The sequence below is a fragment of the Gadus macrocephalus genome, chromosome 18, assembly GCF_031168955.1.
Source record: "Gadus macrocephalus chromosome 18, ASM3116895v1".
Classification (NCBI taxonomy): Eukaryota; Metazoa; Chordata; class Actinopteri; order Gadiformes; family Gadidae; genus Gadus; species Gadus macrocephalus.
In genome coordinates this window covers 7,223,983-7,245,396 of record NC_082399.1, presented here as the reverse complement: position 1 = coordinate 7,245,396, position 21,414 = coordinate 7,223,983, and the positions used below count along the sequence as shown (strand labels likewise).

Here is a 21,414-nt window from a genome sequence, read left to right as displayed (position 1 = left end):
AGCGCGGGCGGGGGTGCACGGGCACATCAAGATGCACCATGCCCACACCAACATCATCGGCCTGGGAGACTCCAGCGTCTGGAAGGTCCCCTGTCTGCCGCGCAGCGTCTACCTGTTCCTCGCCCCCCTGGGCCTGCCCGTCATCACCCCGCTCGTGGCCCTCGGTGAGAGGGCCTTTCCCGCAAGATCCGGCTCCAAACACGGAAAGAGATTAGGGAACCACCAACGAAGACTTGTATTTTTTAAAGGGGACATATTATAGTGAGTATAGTGAGAGTGTGATTAGCCGTTACAAGTCGTTAATGGCTAATCACACTCACATCTGGTGGTATAATATGTCCCCTTTAACAAAGTAATACAAAAGCCGAGCTGATCTGCAGAAAAGCTGCTTTTTCCGTTTTGGCCCTAACATTGCTTCACGAACAAACATGTTGGTCGTTCTTGGATTTGTGCCATCGTCTAACTTGTCTGAGGACTTATCTGTCCTCGTCGGAACACTATCTCCCATTCTATCGGACACTGTCATGCATGTGTTATTCCCACATCTTGTAATTAAAGCCATGCAGACAACTGTACAGACTCATTAAGCCCAGGGGCGTAATCTGTCCCTGAACGAACCGTAGACATGCCTTGTCTATATCTGAACAAACAGAACTCTGCCTTGGTTCGAAGGCCTGAATCCCTTTAGAGGACTCTGTATACATTGGTCCACTCGCCTCCATGTCCTAATGTTACCCTTTACTGTATTTTTTTATCCAAAGCTTACCTTGCTTAATCTTAACCCTGACCTCACCTCACCTTACCGTACTTTGATCTCCCTTACATAACCATACTTTTGCATACATTACCCTACCTTAAAGCCATACCATACTACAACCACACCTTTAACCTTTAACCTTTCCCCCTGCAGGCGAGCTAAGGAACCACAGTGTGTTCTATGCCCTCCGGACAGTGCTATACATCTCGTTGGGCTTCTACTCCCAGTACTGGCTTCTGCTCAACGTCTCCGGCTTCCAGTCACCCTCCGGCGCCCTCGCGTGCATGATGGTGTGCAGGGCCATGTTCTCCCTGCCCTACATCCATGTCAACGTTTTCCAGGTGAGCGTGCGCCAATGCTTTGGAAACCCAACATAATACGTTGTAATACCTTTCAGGTTGTATAAGAGACACCTGCATGATTAGTTGTACCAAGATTGTGGGACATTTTAGAGCAGAGTTGTTGTTTTTCCCGGCCCACAGTTTCAGACCATGTGATTCCTTTCCATTGGATTATACAGTGTAGCATTCCCCGGGTTCATGAAGCCATGCAGAAATATGTGATACTTGTGAGGCTGCCTCTTGTGAACTTTGGAAGAACAATAAGATTTCAATACGGCTCTGTGTCCTCTACGATCGCACAGGGACGCTTGAAGAACGGTTTTGTTCTTGGTCTGTAAGGCGGTCTCAAAGAACAGAGAACTTTCCCAGATTCTGACTTTCTCCTGAAGCTCATTGTGCATTGTATTTTCGATCACATGGTTGGAGGTGGATTGTTTTTTCTGGGGGTTATCAGGTGGTTTTGATGTCAGGATAATCTAGGGAAATCCTTGCTCTATATGCTGTGGATGTTTGATGTCCAAGAACAAAAGAGAGATCTAAAATGAGCACATTCTGTGAAATCTGTGCAGTTAATCTCGCAACTTGTCCAAACTTTGCAGCACTCAGATAGAACTATCCAATAAATAACTCAACGTAAAGAATATAAATGGTCTAACACCTGAGACTCTAATTCAACCATAAAAACCCACAATACATACATGCACACATTCACATTAGGAAGAGGTGGCCAACAGCGTCTGACAGTGTTCTTCTCCTGGCCCTACCAGCACATCGGCCTTCCCATGTTCTCGGCCAAGCAGCGGCCCAAGAGGATATTCCAGATGACCCACGGGGTTCTGAATCTGCCCCGCAACCCTCTGTTGGACTTGGTCTTCGGACACTCGCTCATCAGCTGCCACGTGGAGCACCACCTCTTTCCCTTCCTGTCTGATCACATGTGTCTCAAGGTACGCGGGCTGGATGTTTTTTCCCGTAGCTGATATGAGTTAGCATTTCCACCAGTTGGCGTGGATCGTAACCGTGGGGATAACACAGCCCCCTCTCTCACACACTCTCAGAACATGTTTGATGTTCTGAGAGTTCAGCCTCTCTTGGGGATTTTGAGGCATCTCGTTTAATCAGAATCAATAAAGTAACGCACGCTCGCTTTATAAAAAATACTCCCATGTCACCTTGTGGACTTGTAGCATGTCACTTAAACTGTACTTATATTTGAATCCCCCATTGACATCGACTTCCCTCTTCCCAGATCAAGCCCATCGTGTCTTCCTATCTGAAGGCGAAAAAGCTCCCGTACCAGGAAGACCGTTACCTCTCCCGCCTGCGCATCATCTTCGACAGATACCAGGAGCTCATGGTGTTCGCTCCGCCCATCACCCAGCTGGTTGGCTTTCAGTGACAGGGGAGGGAACGTTGAAGAGCTCCCTCTAGGAGTTTCTGGTCTACCTTGTTGCCTTGCCTAGCCTACTAGACTGCTGCTGAAGCTGATATGAACAAGCATTCATGCTGATCGGCTTCTGTGAACCCGACACAATACACAAGTTATATCTGGAGCACAGCAAATATATATTCATATTAATACTCCGCCGTAATAAATAATGATGTCTGAAACATTATTTAGTACAATGTTTAACTTGGCAATATTCCATTCAGATTAATCAAACTAGTGTGAAACAATAACATTGACTAATGTTACGTGTCCATATATTGAAAATGTATCCAAAACCTTCAAGTAAAACAATGACTTGGATGAGTTTGTGAGTTCCACTCAGACTGTTCTTACGAACATCAGGATCAACAACAACCTACCTTTTGGAGTTATTACAAATCAATATTGTTTCCTTACATCACACATTATTAAAACAAGTTATTTTATTTGAACTCTTGACTTATATCATCATTTGTATAGGTCTTTACCAAGCCTACTGTGTTAAAACAGATGAGATAAGGGTCACTGTGTAAAGCCTATGGTAAATCATTGGCTGAAGCAATACAACAAAGAAAAGGCTCTTAATGTGATCTGAGCAGAATTGGGCAAATATTGACAATATGACTTTTGTGCGAGGGGGAGCAAATATATTGCACAATAGTAGTGCGATGAGTAGGTTGTAAAACCTACACATAAAGACCTACATTTCCCTTTTTAGATTTAATATAATATGTTTTGTCTGTTATTTTAATGTTTTTTTTCTATATTGTGCCTTTGTGTTAATTATTCAAACTGTTAACTGCATTTCCTGTTAAGAGTTGGAAATATTTCTTTGCCGCGTCTGTTTTTTCTAACGGCCACTAGATGGCAGCATTCACTGTCTTAAGTGGAGATGGCAGTTTGCAGAACTGCTGTCTCATGTCATTACACTTTGACTTTCGCTTCATAGTGTTTAAGATAAATCGCAATAACAGTCGCTCATTGTTTCGCTTGGCCATAATCATAGGACACATTGATCTGTCGGCTGACAGATAACACCGGCAACTCGATAAACTCAATCAACTCAACCAGATCGATAATTGATGGTGAATCGGACCGTTAAAGTTCGCGGTTATAATAAAATCTTCGAGAAACCTGCAAGACATAAAACGCATAGCCTAATCATAGAGCAATCCTCGACAGGCAGGAATGTTCTAAGTATCCACTCCGACGTGTCGTATTCAACACGGAAGCAGACCTAGTGGCAGTGTCTGATCTGTTCTCACTTCTCACCGTTATGTAGGCTATCCCTCCGTGTTTTGAGTGGCTGTCCAGGTCTGTACAGGTCTACCAGGTCGAGGTGTGGCTTACTGTGTGACTCATTGTGATTCAGGAACCAAAAAAGGTGGGCTAGACCTCAGCTGCTCAGTGGCTGGGCCGGTTAGTTTCAGTGTCAGACGAGGAGAGGGAGGTTGTCTCAAGGGAGGGAGTGGAGAGAGAGAGAAAATAAAGAAAGAAGGAAAATAAATACATCATGGCAGATACTGCACCCAAAGTGGCGGTCCTCGACTTAAAAGAATCTCAACTTTGCACCGCGTGTTCTCGGGCCACGGACCCCGACGCACCCCCGTGCCCCGTGTGCAGTGATGCCGGGGGGGAGAGAGGTAAAGGCGGCAAGACGGAGCCAGCACCCGACCCGAAGGAGAACGGGACGGTGATCGAAACCCCGGTGATCGAAACCCCGGTGATCGAAACCCCAGTGATGAAGAGCAAAGGGGAGGACAGTCAGGACTCGAAGTTAATCGAGGAGACCAAGATACAGGAAGACCTGCTGGTACCGGAGGACCCCGAAAAGCAAAACGGGGAACAGAGTGACGAGAAGCCACAGACCGACGATAAACCTAAAGAAGAAGATGGGGAAGAAGAATTGAAGCAGGGGGATATGGAGGAAGAACTAGCCAAAGAGGAGCCCATCGGCCCGGAAGATGTGGTCTGTGACTCGTGCATCGACAGCCCTCGGCGGGCCATGAAGTCCTGTCTCACCTGCCTGGTGTCCTACTGCGAGGCCCACCTCCGACCGCACCTGGAGAACCAGAAGTTCCACAACCACCGTCTCGTGGAGCCCCTGCGGGACATCGAGAGACGGACGTGCGAGGGCCACAAGTGGCCCCTGGATCTGTTCTGCCTGGCGGACAGCTGCTGCGTGTGCACGGACTGCTTCCTCGAGGAGCACAAGGGCCACAAGTCCCTGCCAGTCAGAGATGCCCGCCGACAAATCGAGGCAAGTTAACTCCCTATTATCTGTGCTGTTTTGTGTTATAGTCATATTTCTCTCTTTCGCAAACGCCCACACAGCAAGGGAATTCCCTGTGCTTGGAGTGTCAACTGCATACTTGCACTGCCGCTAGTCATATGAGATCCACACCATTGTTTATTATTAACAATGGTGTGTTTTTAACATTATCTCTAGCCCCTATACGGTTTATCAATGGGACAATGAAAGTTTTGTCTGAATATGTATGGTTTTTTATACTGCCTGCTGTTATAGGCAGTATAAAAAACCATATACTGTTGCTCTAGTTGTGTAGGCTATTACGATGTGTCTGGTCTCTGGGAAGAACGAGATAATAATAGTTGAGTATAATGACTTTATGAGAATAGAGTCCATTATATGATCTCCATCAGAAACAGCTTACATGGATTAAGGTCTTTAGTTTTGAACGAGTGGTAGGCTTACAATCACTTCAAGTTGCTCATCGTTTGAGTGAGTCAGAAAATAGCAAACTAAATGCCATGGTCGTGTGTCCTGGAAACTCCATCCTCGTGTCTATTTAGTCTGCTTGCGGCACAAGGAAAGCTCAAGTCCCAGCAGGAACATAATTTGTCTTTCTTTTTTGACAGACACTGACCTCTAGGTTCAAGTATTCTTGACTGAGGGTGAGATCAGAACAGACTTTTTTTTTTTTGACACACACACACACACACACACACACACACACACACACACACACACACACACACACACACACACACACACACACACACACACACACACACACACACACACACACCTGCTTTGCATTCTGAGCCTTTGCAGGAATTATTGAGATGCTTCTCCATTTTTTAACCAAATCATGTTTTAATATTCATGCTGTCATTTCCATCATAGTCATGTTTGTGGTAGAGAAGAGACGCCCTTATCTCGGGTGGCAAGTTCTCTATTCTCTCGTCCTGTTTTTCGAGAAGAAATGTTCTTGTCAATGTTCTTCTCTTGTGTTTTCTGTGGTTTCCGTTTCCCTGAAAACAGTGTGGTATCCAGTTTCACGTTATTCAATTCGCCATTTTTTGGATCCCAACTGTCGAAAACTAGGCCAAGTTTGAATGTTTTGGTAATCAAAAGGTTGTGTTACTTCAGTTTCTCCAACAGTGAGGTTGACGTTACATAACCACCAAGGCAGTGTTTAAAGCACGCTGATCTAGATGTTTACTCGGTCGATACGGTCTCTCAGAAGCTAGTCTTTTATTTACCATTACATCTAATCTGCCCCGGCCGCCGTAGCTGTGCCAAATGCGACTTCAAGCCAGGCAGAATGCAGAGAAACTCTGTTTTCCGATGTCCCATAATGCAAGCTGTTGCACCAAAGATACCCAGCTGTTGATCATGATAGCAATTGGTCCTGTCAGATGATTGGTCTGATGATCTACATAGATGTCAGACAGCATTAACATAGCATGATGTTCTGTATGCAAATGCAAGCTGACAAACTGGTTGAGCTGCATTGTCTGCACTTGGTGAAAAGAAAAAGAGGAAAGAAAAGATCTTTAGCCTGTTGAAAAGTAATCACTAGGTCTCTCCCCAACTGATGTCTTTGAGCGGGCAGAATGAATCACAAGTGAACAAGGTTATGTTACATGCACACTCAGTCAAAAACAACTTCTACAGCTAGGACTTATCAAGGAACGCACTATAATGGAAATTCCTTTGGGTTGGAAATTGTACGGGCAAGAATTCTACGTAGCTGCAGCCGGGGGTTGTATAAGAGGTGCCCGGGCCTGTCTGAGGTATTCAGATTGGACTTTGATGGCCAACCTGCTGTCAATTTCCTACATATTGCATTTTTTTGCCCCCCAGTCTCTTATTACATACATACAGTGATACTTCCATTGTACAAATAAAGAAGCAGTCTGTTGAAATAAAATAAATAAAACAAGAAAAGATTTTTTTGTAATGAATTGCATTCCTGTGCGTGTGTATCTCCAGGGCGAACTGAGGGAGAAGCAGGTCGAGATGGTGAAGATCGTCACGGCGGCAGAGAACGCCATCAACAAGCTCCAGGTCAACGCTGTGACCATCGAGGTAACGTACCGAGAAACACTCTTCCATGAACTTTGTCCCGTCAAACACGAGTGCTGCCATGTGTGTGTGTCTGTGTGTGTGTGTAACATGCTGTTGTCACAGGAATGTGAACAAACAAATAGATTTGTAAAGAAGACCCACCACTGGTAATTTCTGCCATTCTTAAACCCCTACATCCCCACCTCCCCGAGCCTCAAGGAATTTGAACCGCCCAATAACTGACCCGGTTACGTCCATCAGAACCTGGTGGGGAGTCATTGACTGATGACAATGTGTCGACAAGGCTTTATTTTTGTCCCGGTTGCGTGGTTGAATGGAATAGCCCTTGTCCAAAGCCAAGGATTTGTACATCCACCTCACCTCCATTCCCGGCGTTCCCATCTCACGACAGGACGCCATTGAACGGGGGGGGGGGCTCAAAACGAGCGTCAGTGGCCAAAGAGAGAGGGGGGACTGCGGAGGGAGTGAAGTCTATTTTGGATACTGCACGGTCAAATCGTTCTTCAAAATACATCTGTCATCCTCGTCATTGTTGTCGTTGTTCCTTCCATGGCCTCATTCTCGCTCCGTTGACTATTAAATGCCTGTACAAGGATATTGTGTTGCAGTCAATCCGGTTTAATTCAGGATCCTCTCTCAGTCTTAGATCCACTGAATGTATGGTGATCCCACAACCGCACCCACCGGATCACAGTGAATTAAAAAGGTGTGGGTGTGTTGCTTGCTCTCAGAACTCAGTGAAGGAGGTTCGGGAGGTGATAGAGAGCCAGTTTGCGGAGCTGCAGGCGGCGGTGGAGCGGGTGAAGAAGGAGGTGATGGAGGTCCTGGAGAGTGAGGAGAAGCAGTCTCTGAAGCAGGCTGAGGGCATCCGGGCTCACCTGGAGCAGAGGTGTGCTGAGCTCAAGAAGACCCAGGGCCAGGTGGAGAAGATCTCCAAGAACAAAAACGATGTGGACTTCCTACAGGTACTGTAATGTGGGACCAAATAAGGATCATGATCCATCTAGGGAGCATCTGTTAAACATCTGGGAGAGCTGGCACAGAGCCTGGGCTAGAAACCAAAGACAGACGGGGTGACGCCTTGTTCCTGCTTTTTAACACCGATATTCCACCCAAGAGAAACTCGATTTGTGCGATAGGATGAAGCCTTCAGAAGGGGATTTTAATTAGAATTGGATTTAAATGTATTTCTGCAGTGGCTATATCCAGTGTTTCCCTACTATTACAGTTTACTACTGCTGAACCATTTTGTGTTGGCCCATCAAGTGCTTACAGATCCCCATCTGCAGCATCATGACATGTTGAGAAAGAATATGAAGCGAAAGAAACAGCCCTTTAACCCATATTTGAGCTCAACTGTCACCAGACTGTAGATATTCATCCAAAGCCCTTTTTTGTTAGACTATTACAAAAGTGTCAATGTCATGTATGGACATAAGTTGCAAATGGACATTTTAAACAAAAACATGATATATTAGTAAAAGTAATATTAATAATGAATTGTTTCTTTTATTGCAGGAGTATTCAGAGTGGAAGAAGGAGACGCTGGATATTTCGCTGCCAGGAGTCTACATCGGTCTGATGGATCGGTTACATTCGTTTAGCCGCACCATAAAGGACTCCACGAGGGAAATGAGCCAGAAGCTCACGTCTTCATACATGGATAAGATCAAAGAGACATGCAAAAATGGTAAGTCTTTAATGGAACCACCGAGATATCTATAAATTGTTTTTTAGCTGTGGTTATAGTGCTTCCTGTAATGCGCCACTGACAGCTAACCCTATGCACATTGGAAATCTTTGGAGGGTTATTAAAAGTGTATTTCCCTCACATGAACAGGAGCTAGGCTACTGTAACTATGGAAGTCAATGGAAGCGGCTAACAAAGAAAATACTAACCCTGCGATATCCCCTTCTGGATTCTCATAGATGAATTTTAGAGCGTCTTAAAGTACCATAAAGCGTCTTAGAGTATCATATTAAGTGCTATATAAATTTCATTCATTATTATTATTGTTATTAATTTGGACTGAAATTATATCTGCGTGTCCCAGTAAATTCCACCCATTAGGCAATTTAGCTAAAAGCAACTTAAAATCAATGCTGGCCAACAGTCGGTCGACATTCAAAAGTTTCCAAAAGAACCAGCAGTATATCACCATGCACAAATAAATAGGGTTCATTTGAAATAAACACAAAGTATAAAATAGTCTGCACCAACGATGAAGGAAAACAAGCTTTGAATGTAAACCTGGGTGTGTTCAGACTTGTCTGGTGGAGAGTGGAGGAATTTCAGCTGATGAGCGAGGGCTCGCCCGTGAAACACTGTGTCTGAATGTGGTCACTGGAGCGATACCCACACAAGTGCACACCTGAGTCACCTTGTTGGTGTGTCACACAAAAAACATCACCTTTTAGTAAACCAAGGTGAAGGACACAAACATTTTATTTTCAATAACCTTCCTCCCCCGTTCCCTCCTCCTCCAGACAAGATGGGAATAAAGACCACGGTTCATGAAATCATCGCATCAAAACAAAACATTGGCATCCCTGATCCAAAGACGCGAGATGACTTCCTCAAGTGTAAGTATTCGACTCAAATCCTCGGAGAGTATCCCACTTTCATTGAGCGTGTATCATATTGACACACATTATCCCGTCGTTCTAGATGCCAGTCCTGTGACCTTGGACGGCGACACCGCCCACAAGTTCCTACGCCTGACTGAGGAGAACCGCAAGGTGACCAACACGACGCCCTGGCAGCACCCGTACCCAGAGCTGCCCGAGCGCTTCGAGCACTGGCGCCAGGTGCTGGCCACCGAGAGCTTCTACCTGGGCCGCAAGTACTTCGAGGTGGACGCGAGCGGGGACGGCACGCACGTGGGGCTCACCTACAAGAGCATTGACCGCAAGGGCCCGGAGAGCAACAGCTGCATCACGGGGAACAACTTTTCCTGGTGCCTTCAGTGGAACGGCCGCACCTACTCGGCCTGGCACAGCGACGTGGAGACCCCGCTGAGCCTGGACAAGTTCACGCGCATCGGCGTCTACCTGGACTACAGCCAAGGGCTGCTGGCGTTTTACGGCGTGTCCGACACCATGAGCCTCATCCACGAGTACCGGGCGGAGTTCCTGGAGCCTCTGTATCCGGCCTTCTGGCTGCCCAAGAAGGAGAACGTGGTGGTCTTGGTTCCACCCGGTGAGGCCTTGCCACTAAAGAGTCCTTCCCCTCAAGCCTCCCCCGCAAACAGTATTGTTGGATCCAAGGCCGGCGACAATAGCGATTAAGTGTTTGTTACTCTTTTGTGCAATGTGAATGGGCTTAGAAAAGCGGTGTGTTCTGTATGTTGTATGCTTAAGATTGAGTTTGTATACTTCTGGTTTCATTTGGGGAAGTGTTTTTGACTGATGTGCGGAGTCAAGCCATAATAAAAAAGCATGTTGCTAATGTCCTTTAGAATTGAAAACATGGTTCACCTAAGTTGTTTTTAGCTTTTTAAAACATTCAGGAATACTGTTACTCCTTTGCACCACTGTGACTTTAGTTTGTTATTGGTAAATAAAAGATGACCATGGAACTGTCCATTACCCGTTGACTGATTCTAGCAAACATGGATATTCAACTGTTCAACTCTTGTTTTTCTTAGATGTCAGGCCAAAACATGCTTCGAGATTTGCTTCAGCAGTCTTAAAAGACCTTGCACTCTTGTTTACTTGATTCATGTTTCCCTGGTTAACATCCACAACGGTCATCTCTAGTTTACCCAAAACGATATCCTAACTATCCTTGTTAGAATGGCCTTAAACCAATATATGAGTGGTTGTTCAACATGTGTACCCTCAGTGAATTGCTCCATTCAACTGAGCAACGCATGGCTGAGTCAATCCCAACCCAGTCTCATAACACTAATGTTCCTTCTCAGCATGCAGCATTAAATGCGATTTATAAATAGTCTGAGCTCGGAGTAGCTTCCTCTGCACAACTGAAGGAAACAGACTGACAGTTCATTTGTAATGACAAAAGAATGGTATTGTCGTGCCAAGTCCAGGGTACTAACACAGCTTTAAAAGCAAAAAAAAAATTCTGCTGTCTAAAGACTTTGGAATGCAGCATGGAAAGCTGTGGACTCCCTACTAGTAACTGAATGCGTGTCTCCGGAGCAGTGTGCCGGAGCAGTGTGCCGGGTTTCCCCCTATTATGAACCAATACATTGGTTTGAATGACTAACAAACTCTACTCTGCCAACAAATTCCATTATGCCAAACTGGGAGGTGGACAAAGTCTAGAATTGTCTAAGAATAACAATGACAAACAAAAAACGTTGAGTAAAGAGTTGACAGGTCTGCAATGGAACAGATTAGGCAAGGAAGTATGCGTCCAATAAAGTGCCTATGAAACCGCCCACGTTGGGCTGAAAGTAAGATACCATCGGACTATAGGAACACCTACTGTCAGAGTGGGGGAATGCAGTAGTGAGTCTAAAAGCCACGTCACCGTTCAAATTAGTTTACATATAGTTATCGCTGATTCAACATTTCCTGTCTAGCATGTGGCAGCTCACCGTTTTCCTTAGTCATGGAAGCTTTCCTACAAGCTGAGGAAGGAACTAGACTAAACCTCAGCCCCAAAAATAATTAACAGTAAGAGTTGCCTTCAAAAACCACTGCAGTCAGATCTCAGACAGCTATAAACATTTTACAGAAAACACATGGGCCATATGTGAATTAGACCATTACACTTTTATTGTTCTTTTGGCTTCTGGTGGATAGACATCTGAAAGGTGACGACAGAAACAAGGGCTTTCATCTGGTTGTTAGACATCAGGCCTGCTCCCTCGTTCAGAGTTTAGAGTCAGGCCATCATTAACACTCCCAGATCCCCTTACTGCACAGTCACACACACACACACACACACAATGGAAGCTCAAGGATCAGAGACCCTCTATTCAAACATCAAAATGCAAACGTTTCAACATCCAAGCAACTACATTAACTTTCTCCACTTTTATGACAGTGCACCTTTAAGATTCTAGTCTATGACCAGAATATACAGAAACGAGGAATCCTACAGAAGTAATTTGACCATTTGCCAGTTTTCGGACTTTAAGACGTCACTCTGGATTTCCACGGGGCTATCTTTCCTCCAAAGACACAAGCTCCCTTTGTATCCTCCCAACAGCGTTGAGGACTTCCAAAACGTTGACCTTATCCCCAAACTCAATCTCCCGATGCTCCAGAATTACTCCCTGCAAGAGACAAAAGGATGCCAAGGGGTTAACAAAGCAGACTTGTTGCACAAATACCTCGGTGCTATCCACATGCACAGAACATGGCAAAAGCGCGTATAACCGTTATAAATATGTGGCCCGCTAAGCCCTTTGAGACTGTACCGGTGATTAAGGGCTATACAAACAAAATGTAACTTCTCTACAAATTGGCAGTGGGTTAATTCACCTGTTCCCCTGGTCCCAGGACATAGACACCACCCAGGATGAAACCTTCTCCGGAAACATTCCCTATGAAGCCGTTCCTGAAGGCTCGCAGCCCATTTGTCCACACCCCAACACGGAGAAACGCCAGTAGACCCATACTCCGCTCCCGTGGTCCATAGAACCGCCGCTGAAAGAAGAACACACAAGGGGATGACTTATGATGCAAATCCTCTTCGGAGACAGTCATCTATTTTGTGGCATTACTGCTGGAACACTGACCGGTTGCAGCATGTGACCGTCCACAATAAAAATAGAGCATAACTTTCCCTTGTGACTTCAAATTGACATTTGGTTCAGACAGCCAAAGTCTGCCTACCTTTGCATCCAAAAATATGTCCCCATTGAAGAAAGGTTGGAAGTTCAGGACCTCTGTGCCAACGTCCTCTTTCACCACAGCATAGAGGGGGACCCCTAGCTGGTCCAGCTGGGATTTCAGAGAGGACAACTCTGCAGCCTCCTGGACATTTTATATTGAGTAAAACACTGGTCGTCATGCAACCAGAATGTGACTGGGCACAAAGCATCGTGGTCGCTATGTTTAAAGTCTGTCTTTTAATAAAACATTTACAGATCGACTTTTTGTGATGCATATGGTATACGTCATTGCTTATCATCAATACTGATTGTTTACCAGGCAAAGGTTCTACATCGCAACAACCCTCAACCTTTTGGAGCATGGGAATTAGGTTAGTACCGGTAATCGTGACATATATAATGATAATAAAGTAATTAATCTGGAAGTGCTTTATGTCATTATGGGGCAGCATTGTTGTAGTCGATAGGGCCACAGCGCTTCTCATGCGAGACCGATGCAAAATGAACGTCTCATTAGCCTAGGTACAATATAGTTATGAATGTTTAGGATTTTACTGCACGATAATGCTTAAGTCCTCTTACTATGGCAGAGTATCGCAGTAGACGCAGTAGACGCGTTTACATGGCACATCTGATCCGCATAGATTTCTATGCGGAATAGATCTGTTCCTAAAATGTGATCCGAATGTACTGTATACATGGCAGTAACAAAAGTGTCCGTTAGGCCTAAAAAAAAATTTTGTTTGGTTCCGGTTTCCGACCGACCCTGTCAATTTATGTGCGACCCAAATTATTTTATGAGTTTTATAAAAAAATAAATAAAAAATAAATAATTTTTTTTTTATGTGATTACGTTTTGGTACAGCACCTCTATAATTACGTTTTGGTACAGCACCTCTTCATTCTGTACAAGGATGAGCGAATTTTCTCGTTTTTAAATGAAAACAACCTACCTATCATTCGCTGCCGCTGGAAAAAATAAAATAAAAAAATAAAATAAATTCCCTACCTACCCATGACCTCAACTGACAACCAACAGGAACCAAACTTTTTATTTTTTTTTAGGCCTTATGTCTCTCTCTCACACCTGACACATCTCTGGACTGGCGGCGACACAATGGACGTCTTATCACTATTTGGCATTGTGAATTTGATTTTAATGAAAGCACAGCAGGAGAGAGCTTTCTCTGCCTGCTCCTTCAATTAAGAAGGACAGCACAGCTACGTCCGATCTTCATATTTACCCCCACCTCCACCGTAAACAAGAGGAATTTGAATGCGAGTCCGCAGCCAAGACTGGTGGGAGAGAGTGGTCTCTCTAAATTAAGAAGTATTTTAACGTTCAGCCTGCAAAAGTACTAGCCTACTCATTTACAGTTATCTCGGACGGGCGCGGACACTACGATACACAAACACGTCATTAATAAACACCCATGTCCCGTCGCTTAGCAACTGGACACGCTTACCGGATTACTTACGGAGTGGTAACAAAGACGTGAATCAGGCAATAAATCCACTTTCCTTGACAGCAATCAAGTTCGGTGTGCATAAATGTATAGACGGAGCTCAGTGGACCAATTGCGAACTACTGCAGCAGCTCTAAGTTAAACCTCAATCTATTCGGAATAAGTGTATACATGTGCGATTAAAACGGACTACACCACCTCTTCTATTCGGCATAGAATTCTATGCCGAACAGATAATTGTATTCCGAATGAGGCGTAGATATTATCATTTTCTATTCCGCATGGAAATCTATGCGGATCAGATGTGTCTAGTGCCGCCGCTCCCATAACGCGCACTACGCGCTGCGCGTAGGGCCTCAAGTCCTGAGGGCCCCCCCCAAAAAAAAACTATTGGATAACTATTTAATTTAAAAGATTTTGGACATTCCAATACTTGTGTGCAGGGCCGACGGGGGAAAGTGACACAGTTGTGGGGGGGCCCAAGGCAGAGGGGGGGCCAATGGCAATAAAAAAAAAGAGTCGCACATGGCCATGTATGCTTCCCCCCCCCCGTGAACAATTGTTCGCTACCCCCCCCCCCTCAACAACAATTCAGCGCAGGGGGCTGGAAGGGGGAATACAGGGGGAGGTCTTTATGCTTAGGGCCCCAAAATAGCTAGCAGCGGCACTGGATGTGTCCATGTAAACGCGGCTACTGTTGTACAAGCCCCTTTAGTCACAGCCAAGTTCTATTATTTTGAGAGCAAATTGCTGAACAAAAATTGAAAAAAAAATAAACAATCACAATGCAATCTAAGGGGGCACAAGCCCCCTCAGATTGCATGGTAGTGACGCCGCTGGACACAGACATTTACTTTAATCGGGATACAAATTAGCACAAATCGGTCACCCGTTACTCAGGAAGAAGTCAAACAATGATAAGCAGATTAAAAAACAGGACATCACATGTACCACTTACCTCTCTGCACAAAAATCACCCAGGCCGACGGACAGCCATGATGACAGCTCCGGAGCTTGCCCACAGTAATTTGGCTTTGAGTGACCGGTTTTCTTAGAAATAAATAAAATAAAGTTTAAAAAAAGAGGCAACGACAGACACAGCAAAAACGTTACCATAAGAATGTGACTCACCTCCGCTCAGAGTTGTCAGGTCGGTTTCCTCCAAATGTTGGATTGTAGCCTTCAGCGGTTGAGTGAGAAACACATCGGTTAAGTAGTTAAACACCGCGGTAATACAGACGATAGCCGCTCCCACGACGCGGGCTATCGTTTCCATCTTGACGAGAACTTCGCAAGACCCACACAACAACAAAAAAGCCCCTTCTTAATCCATTCCTTGGAATCGTTCAGTGGAAATACCTGGCCCAGGCAACCAGCAAACAGCTCAAAAATGACCTAGTTTGCGTGTAATTTCAACGCAGAGTGAGATGGACCCACTTTTAAACTAATGCTCAGCGCTCTTATCCGCTCTGATTGCATGCAGCTGAGGCGACCAGGCTGACGTCACGCCACAATTAAGCCCACAGCCCAGTCACATGAATGCACACAACCTTTGCCCTTCTTCCTTTTTCATGTACAAAGTTAAAAGTAGAAAATCACATTATGCGGCAAAACCGTGCATGATAAATAGAAAAGGAGATATGATGCACTGATTCAGTAAACTTTTATTAAAACTTAAAACTTTTTATTGATGTCATCCCATGCAAAGGCCTTTCAAAAAAACACTATCAGTATATGTTGGCCATGTTATATATTATGGATACTAAACAGAGACTGTGATGTGGTAGAATTAGTCTGCATCGTTTTCTTCTTCCTGCAAAAAGAACAGAAAAAAAATATTATTTATCATTAAATTATTCAGATATCAAAGGAAAACATTGGGGGCATAGCTTCTCACTCATGGACAAACCCAAAAACATTGATTTCACAAAATGGCACTTTCTCTACCTCCTCAGGCGTTTGCTCCTTGCTCTCAGAATTGCTTTCAGACTCCTCTTGTGATGTCACTTCCTCCATATCCTCGGGTGCTGCCCCCTCCTCGGGTGCATCGGCTGGTCGGTCTGCCTCCTCCTGGGTTAACCATCAACACACAGGTTTGGTTAAACATTCATCCAGGGTCTCCTGTTGTGTGACTCTGCTGCTGGACCCTCTCCATGTCTGCCTCTGATCCTCCATCGCTGCTACAGTCTACTTCTAATCCTAAAGACTCACGTTGATACCTCCTCTTGACCGACACCACTGGACTCTTTTCTGTGTGTGTGTGTGTGTGTGTGTGTGTGTGTGTGTGTGTGTGTGTGTGTGTGCGTGTGCGTGTGTTTGTGTGTGTGTGAGCCGTTTGAGACCGTCAATGTGATTAAGGGCTTTACAAATGAAATTGAACAGAATTATTTGAAACCCATTCAAATGCCTTGAGTAAAGGCCGTAGAATTGGCAGAACAACCTCGTCTTCATCCCGATTATCAGAGGGAACTTCCTCCTTCTCTTCTGGGAGTGGACCATCCTCCCGACCGGAGACCGAGCCCGCTTCCACAGCCTCGGCTGGGGCTGTGGGTTCTTCTGGACCTTCCTCCATCTGGTGTCAACCGTTGGTAGGAGTGAAAGCAGAGCGTTAGATCATGATAATAGTAGCTGGTCATTGTATTTCTATTGTTCCCTTCTCTGCTCGTGTCCACTCGGATTGGCTGTTTGTCGCTACCTTCTGTTTTCTAGCTCTGCTCCTTTCCCTGTCCCGACAGAACCTTCTCAGCCTGCATGGTTGGGAGGTCAGAGGGTGCACGTCCGAACCACACCTGGGGGCTGCCAAATCCAAATGTCCTAGACCAACTCGGCTGACCAACTCGAACCTCTTCTCCTTCACTTATTACAAACAATAATGTCTGAAATGGTGTCACACCTGTCTTCAGTTTGTCTCGTCTGACCTCCCTGCCAGTCTGCTCTCTCTTCCTGTACATCTCCCTGCATGTTCTCCTCCTCAAAGAAAGAGACCAACAAGCGTTGGTTCAGAAAGGTTATCTATCAGCAGGTCACCTGGTCTTCAGCCCGTGGTTCAAGGGGAGAGGGGCTTTGTGTCTTTGTCTCTTGCTGTTCTTGTTGTTGTTGTTCTTCTTCCTTTAAGTCGGAGTTCCGTTTTTCTCGGCTAGCCGAGGGTTCTAAGGCGGCGGTGGACTCTGATTCTGTATGTTCGGATCCCTTTGCCCCCTGGTGACAACCAGGGTATGAATCACAACACAAGATGAGATCGAATTTCGACACAATTTCATCCCAAAGCTTCAAGCAGCCACCTTTGATGATTCACTTTGCGACTCATTTTCCTCGATAGCACCTTGAACACACTCCGAGGCCTGTTGAACGCCAGACGACAAGAAGCCGGTTTACCTCTGTCTCATCCTGGCGCCCCGCGGTGTCCCCCGCTCCCTGCGGTTCCCCGGGCCTTGAGTCCACCTCAGAGGCTTCTTGCGTCACTTCCTGTGACTCCTCCTTAGCTGGGGGGCCAGGGACCTCTGCCGGAGTAGAGGCGGTGCCTTCCTCTGATTCTCCCGACGCGGTGTCTCCCACCGCTACGTCATCTGCCCCCCTCACCTGACACAGAACACCGCCACCACCACCACCACCACCACCACCCAGGTCATAGTCAGTTCACTCACACGCCATGCCAGAAAAAGCCACTGCAACAGGCCGGGTATGGAGCACACATAGATGCCCACCAACATGCGAGAAACTGAGAGACTGCATGGAACAAAAGGCTAAACTCTCCTTCTAGTTTGTGTATTTATGTATCTCAATAAGTGAGTAATGAGTGACCTCATAACTCTAACACAGAATATGACTGTAGTGTAGCAGGGAGACACACTGGTGTCAAGTCAAGACTTCTGATCAGCTTCACCTGCAAGAGACACAAGGAAACCCGGAGCAACTTATGGAAAACAAACGGAGGGATTTGCAAACACACACACACGAAACGGCAGCTACACCCAGAAACCAGAAAGGATCCACGACAAGAACTGTGTATCGAGCAACAAGCATCACCCTGCGGCACGACAAGCACAGCAAAACGAACAAAAAGCTTTGATGCTAAATGGCGAACACACCCACCACCACCACCACCAGCAGAAAAAGCTTGTCAGAAAGTTCACCTCCTGCTCAGGGTTATCCCCTTCAGTTAGGATGGCTTCTGCTGCCCCCTGCTGGTTCTCTGTATCAGAGACCAGAGGCTCCTGTGGGTTCTGTTTCTCCTCGACGCTGTCTTCAGCGGGCTGCTTGTGTGAGATCTGATACCAGACGAGGATTCTCATGAACAACACACTGGTCATAACGTCTGGTATAACAGGGATGGGAGTCACAGGAACCGCTGCCTCGCAGGAGATGTTGCTGTTTTGGTTCGCTGTTGTCATTTTTTGTCAAAAGGAAAATATATATACAATGTATAATACATAGATGCTGTAATATTAAGAGTAGGTAAGACTGTGAAGTGGCGGCGTTTTTTGTCATCTTTCTTTAATTTTATCTTGCCATCTTCTGATTTATTCAGCTCTAAAATCGGAGCTACAACCGCTTTAACAACGCGTGTCAGCACATTCGTTCAGTCAGCGTTTTCAAATACAGATACATGAGGTTAAACTCACGTCTTCTCCTTCCAAGACCGTGGCAAGCGTCGACGGGTTGTTAGAACTTTTGGGCCTTTTGACATTTCGTTCCGCAGGAGTGCTAGCAGGTTCTGATGCCTGTTAACGACCACACCTCCGTGTGAATCACAACAACGTTGAACACCAGAAAGGACAACCCAAGAACTCCTGCATACCTTTTGGGCCTTTTCCAGCGCTTCTTTTATTTCTTCCTCCTCCTGCCTCAACCTCTTCTGGTGCTGCCCCTCCTCTCTGGCTCTGGCCTGCTCCTGCTCTAGTAACGCTTGGTTCTCCTTCCTCTGACATCACACACATTTAAGACATATATTATCTATTATCAAGCAAATATTTTCTTTATTTTGTCTTCTATTTTTAAGTTATACCTAAGTTATACTATTAAGATATACAAATACCACGGAAGGGTAACGCAGACCCTTTGCTCAGTATAGACGTAAATGTTGTGCAATACTGACCCCTACTGGCAATATATTAACAGGGCGACTAACCGTGGCCTCGTATTCCTGGTCACTGCTGTATTTATAAATCCAGTGAGCAAGATACTCAATAGGATCTACGGGTCGTCGTTCAGCCACCTCTGCCAGTCCTTCGGCAAGGCATTTCCCCAGGTGTATTTTCAAGTACTCGGAATCCATTTTACTTCCTGGGAAATTAGGCTATGTAGGCTAGTTAAAAAACAAGTAGTAGCCTACAAAATAAGAGCGTCAGCGAAAGAAAATCGTTGGTGAATTGAATCGTAGCAATCAAGTCAACACTACTCTTATTCAACGAATAATAAGACTATGCTTTCTAACAGTCCTCCAAAGTTTGCTTAGCGTCTCATTTGTGTGGTGTTACCATGGTAACAGGGTCACATTTAATCCTCCCCCGGAGGTAGTTCCGCTTGAAATGAAATTCGCATCGCTTATTACATCGTTAATACATTAGTGGCTTTTCAAAAAGTGTTTGTAATAATTTTAATGGGAAACTTGATTGGTCACTTTGGATGAGATGTGACAGATGTATATCTTCTGAACCACAAATCGTAGACACGTGATTTCTATGCACACACACACACACACACACACACACACACACACACACACACACACACACACACACACACACACACACACACACACACACACACACACACCTGAATGTCAAATTTGAATTTTGACAATGACTTTTTCGGGGTTTTACAGCTGAACTAATCAACATTATCCTCTGATCATCTCTGGTATATACCCAACATTAGGGCAGAGCGCCACATCAGAAAAGCTGGCTGGAGAAGATGGAATGCGTTGGGATAAACTTGCCTTGCAGCTGCCGCATTTCCTCGAATCGCCCTCCGTAGAGGAAAGAGAATCCCCTAGCCCCTGCCCTGCCACATATCATCTACCCAGCGCCTGACCCTATGGGTTCACTGTGGACACTTACAGTTGGGCTTACAGTGGTTTACTCCACCACCAAACAGACGGACTCACTGCGGGAGACGCCCGCTTGTTAAGACCATGGGGAAGTCCTGACCTTTTTACCAATCGTATTCAATTCAATTCCTTTCCATTTAATTTGAATAGCACTTAATCACCGGTACAGTCTCAAAGGGCTTAACAGGCCAAATATTTATGCACCCCCCCTGACCCTAGCCCCCAAGAGGGCAAGAAAAAACTCCCTTATTTAGCCAGGAAGAAATCTTGAAGAGGAACGCAGAATGGGGGATCCCACCTTCCAGGGATGGTAATGGGTGCGATGGGTACCATAATTCACATACATACATACATACATACATACATACATACATACATACATACATACATACATACGTACGTACGTACGTACGTACGTACGTACATACATACATACATACATACATACATGCATACATACATACATACATACATACGTACGTACGTACGTACGCACATACATACATACATACAGGAAAAACATTTTAAATCAGTGATGGGGTGCTGGCCAGTTAACCAAAAGGAGAGTCCAGGCATCCAGTCGCAATAACCGCAGCATGCTAGAACAGAGAGCGTGCCAAGTGCACTGGAAATATAGACTGCTGCTAATATAGTAACAGCACAGACAAGCACAAACAGTCGCACATCGATACAGTCAGAAACAGAAACATTATCATGATCAGACAGACACCGCCACACATTTGATATCATTCCCGACATCAGCATCGTTTTGGCACCCCTATGTTCCAAACAATAGGCTGTAGGGGTATGTTTTCAGCTTTGCTTTGAATAGCTAGACAGAGTCAGCTTCCCTGATTACAGGTGGCAGACTATTCCATATGTTTTGTTTGATCAACAGACACTGTATCTCCCCCAATTGGACTGCCTATCAACAGTTCATTGCCAGATAGTGAGGGAATCCATGATGTGCAGGGATCTGTGTATTTAGCACCGGACACGCCAACAGGAAACAGAGGGGCCCAGTGTAGCTACAAGCAGACAAAGACCATGCAAAAGGGAGTGACTCCATTCTGCATGGTCTCAGCGGAATATCTTTCGACTAGGAGTGGTTGGGGATCCAACCTTAATGACTTCCAACCGGTGAAGAGCACATGCAGATCGAGTTGTCCTTCCGCCCAAAGAAAGTTTTGTCCAGGAAAAAGGTTGAATCCCTCCCACTCTGCCTCCCT

At 45.4% G+C, this 21,414-nt stretch overlaps 4 protein-coding genes across 6 annotated transcripts in view; 2 read left to right on the top strand and 2 right to left on the bottom strand.

Moving 5' to 3' along the window:
• Nucleotides 1-2,979, top strand: part of fads6 (fatty acid desaturase 6) — a 7,117-nt gene extending 4,138 nt beyond the window's left edge. Inside the window, 4 exon segments of the mRNA XM_060036482.1 lie at nt 1-164; nt 911-1,098; nt 1,866-2,045; nt 2,348-2,979. The exon segment at nt 1-164 is cut by the window's left edge and continues 17 nt beyond it. Coding sequence (XP_059892465.1) covers nt 1-164; nt 911-1,098; nt 1,866-2,045; nt 2,348-2,497 — 682 coding nt within the window. The 3' untranslated portion in view covers nt 2,498-2,979.
• Nucleotides 2,980-3,132: 153 nt separating this feature from the next.
• On the top strand, nt 3,133-10,446 carry trim16 (tripartite motif containing 16). 2 transcript variants are annotated; one of them, XM_060036479.1, is made up of 6 exons: nt 3,133-4,787; nt 6,768-6,863; nt 7,595-7,828; nt 8,382-8,553; nt 9,351-9,446; nt 9,532-10,446. In XM_060036479.1, exons 1-6 carry the CDS (start codon nt 4,041-4,043, stop codon nt 10,149-10,151), a joined length of 1,965 nt encoding a protein of 654 aa, XP_059892462.1. In that variant the 5' UTR covers nt 3,133-4,040; the 3' UTR covers nt 10,152-10,446. The 2 variants fall into 2 exon arrangements, with proteins under 2 accessions (XP_059892462.1, XP_059892463.1); XM_060036480.1 differs by lacking the exon at nt 7,595-7,828.
• A 1,138-nt stretch (nt 10,447-11,584) lies between these two features.
• LOC132446274 (peroxiredoxin-like 2A) lies at nt 11,585-15,648 on the bottom strand. The gene is made up of 5 exons (XM_060036487.1): nt 15,268-15,648; nt 15,095-15,186; nt 12,672-12,812; nt 12,318-12,482; nt 11,585-12,109 (listed from the first exon to the last, which is right to left on the bottom strand). The coding sequence occupies exons 1-5, from the start codon at nt 15,410-15,412 to the stop codon at nt 11,996-11,998; spliced, it is 657 nt and encodes a 218-aa protein (XP_059892470.1). The 5' UTR covers nt 15,413-15,648; the 3' UTR covers nt 11,585-11,995.
• Nucleotides 15,649-15,782: 134 nt separating this feature from the next.
• Nucleotides 15,783-20,518, bottom strand: dydc2 (DPY30 domain containing 2). Of its 2 annotated transcripts, XM_060036483.1 has the most exons (9): nt 19,265-20,518; nt 18,935-19,057; nt 18,759-18,857; nt 18,270-18,404; nt 17,512-17,715; nt 17,164-17,334; nt 16,577-16,708; nt 16,084-16,206; nt 15,783-15,949 (listed from the first exon to the last, which is right to left on the bottom strand). In XM_060036483.1, exons 1-9 carry the CDS (start codon nt 19,409-19,411, stop codon nt 15,926-15,928), a joined length of 1,158 nt encoding a protein of 385 aa, XP_059892466.1. In that variant the 5' UTR covers nt 19,412-20,518; the 3' UTR covers nt 15,783-15,925. The 2 variants fall into 2 exon arrangements, with proteins under 2 accessions (XP_059892466.1, XP_059892467.1); XM_060036484.1 differs by lacking the exon at nt 18,270-18,404 and having other exon boundaries at nt 19,265-20,512.
• Between the last annotated feature and the right edge of the window lie 896 nt (nt 20,519-21,414).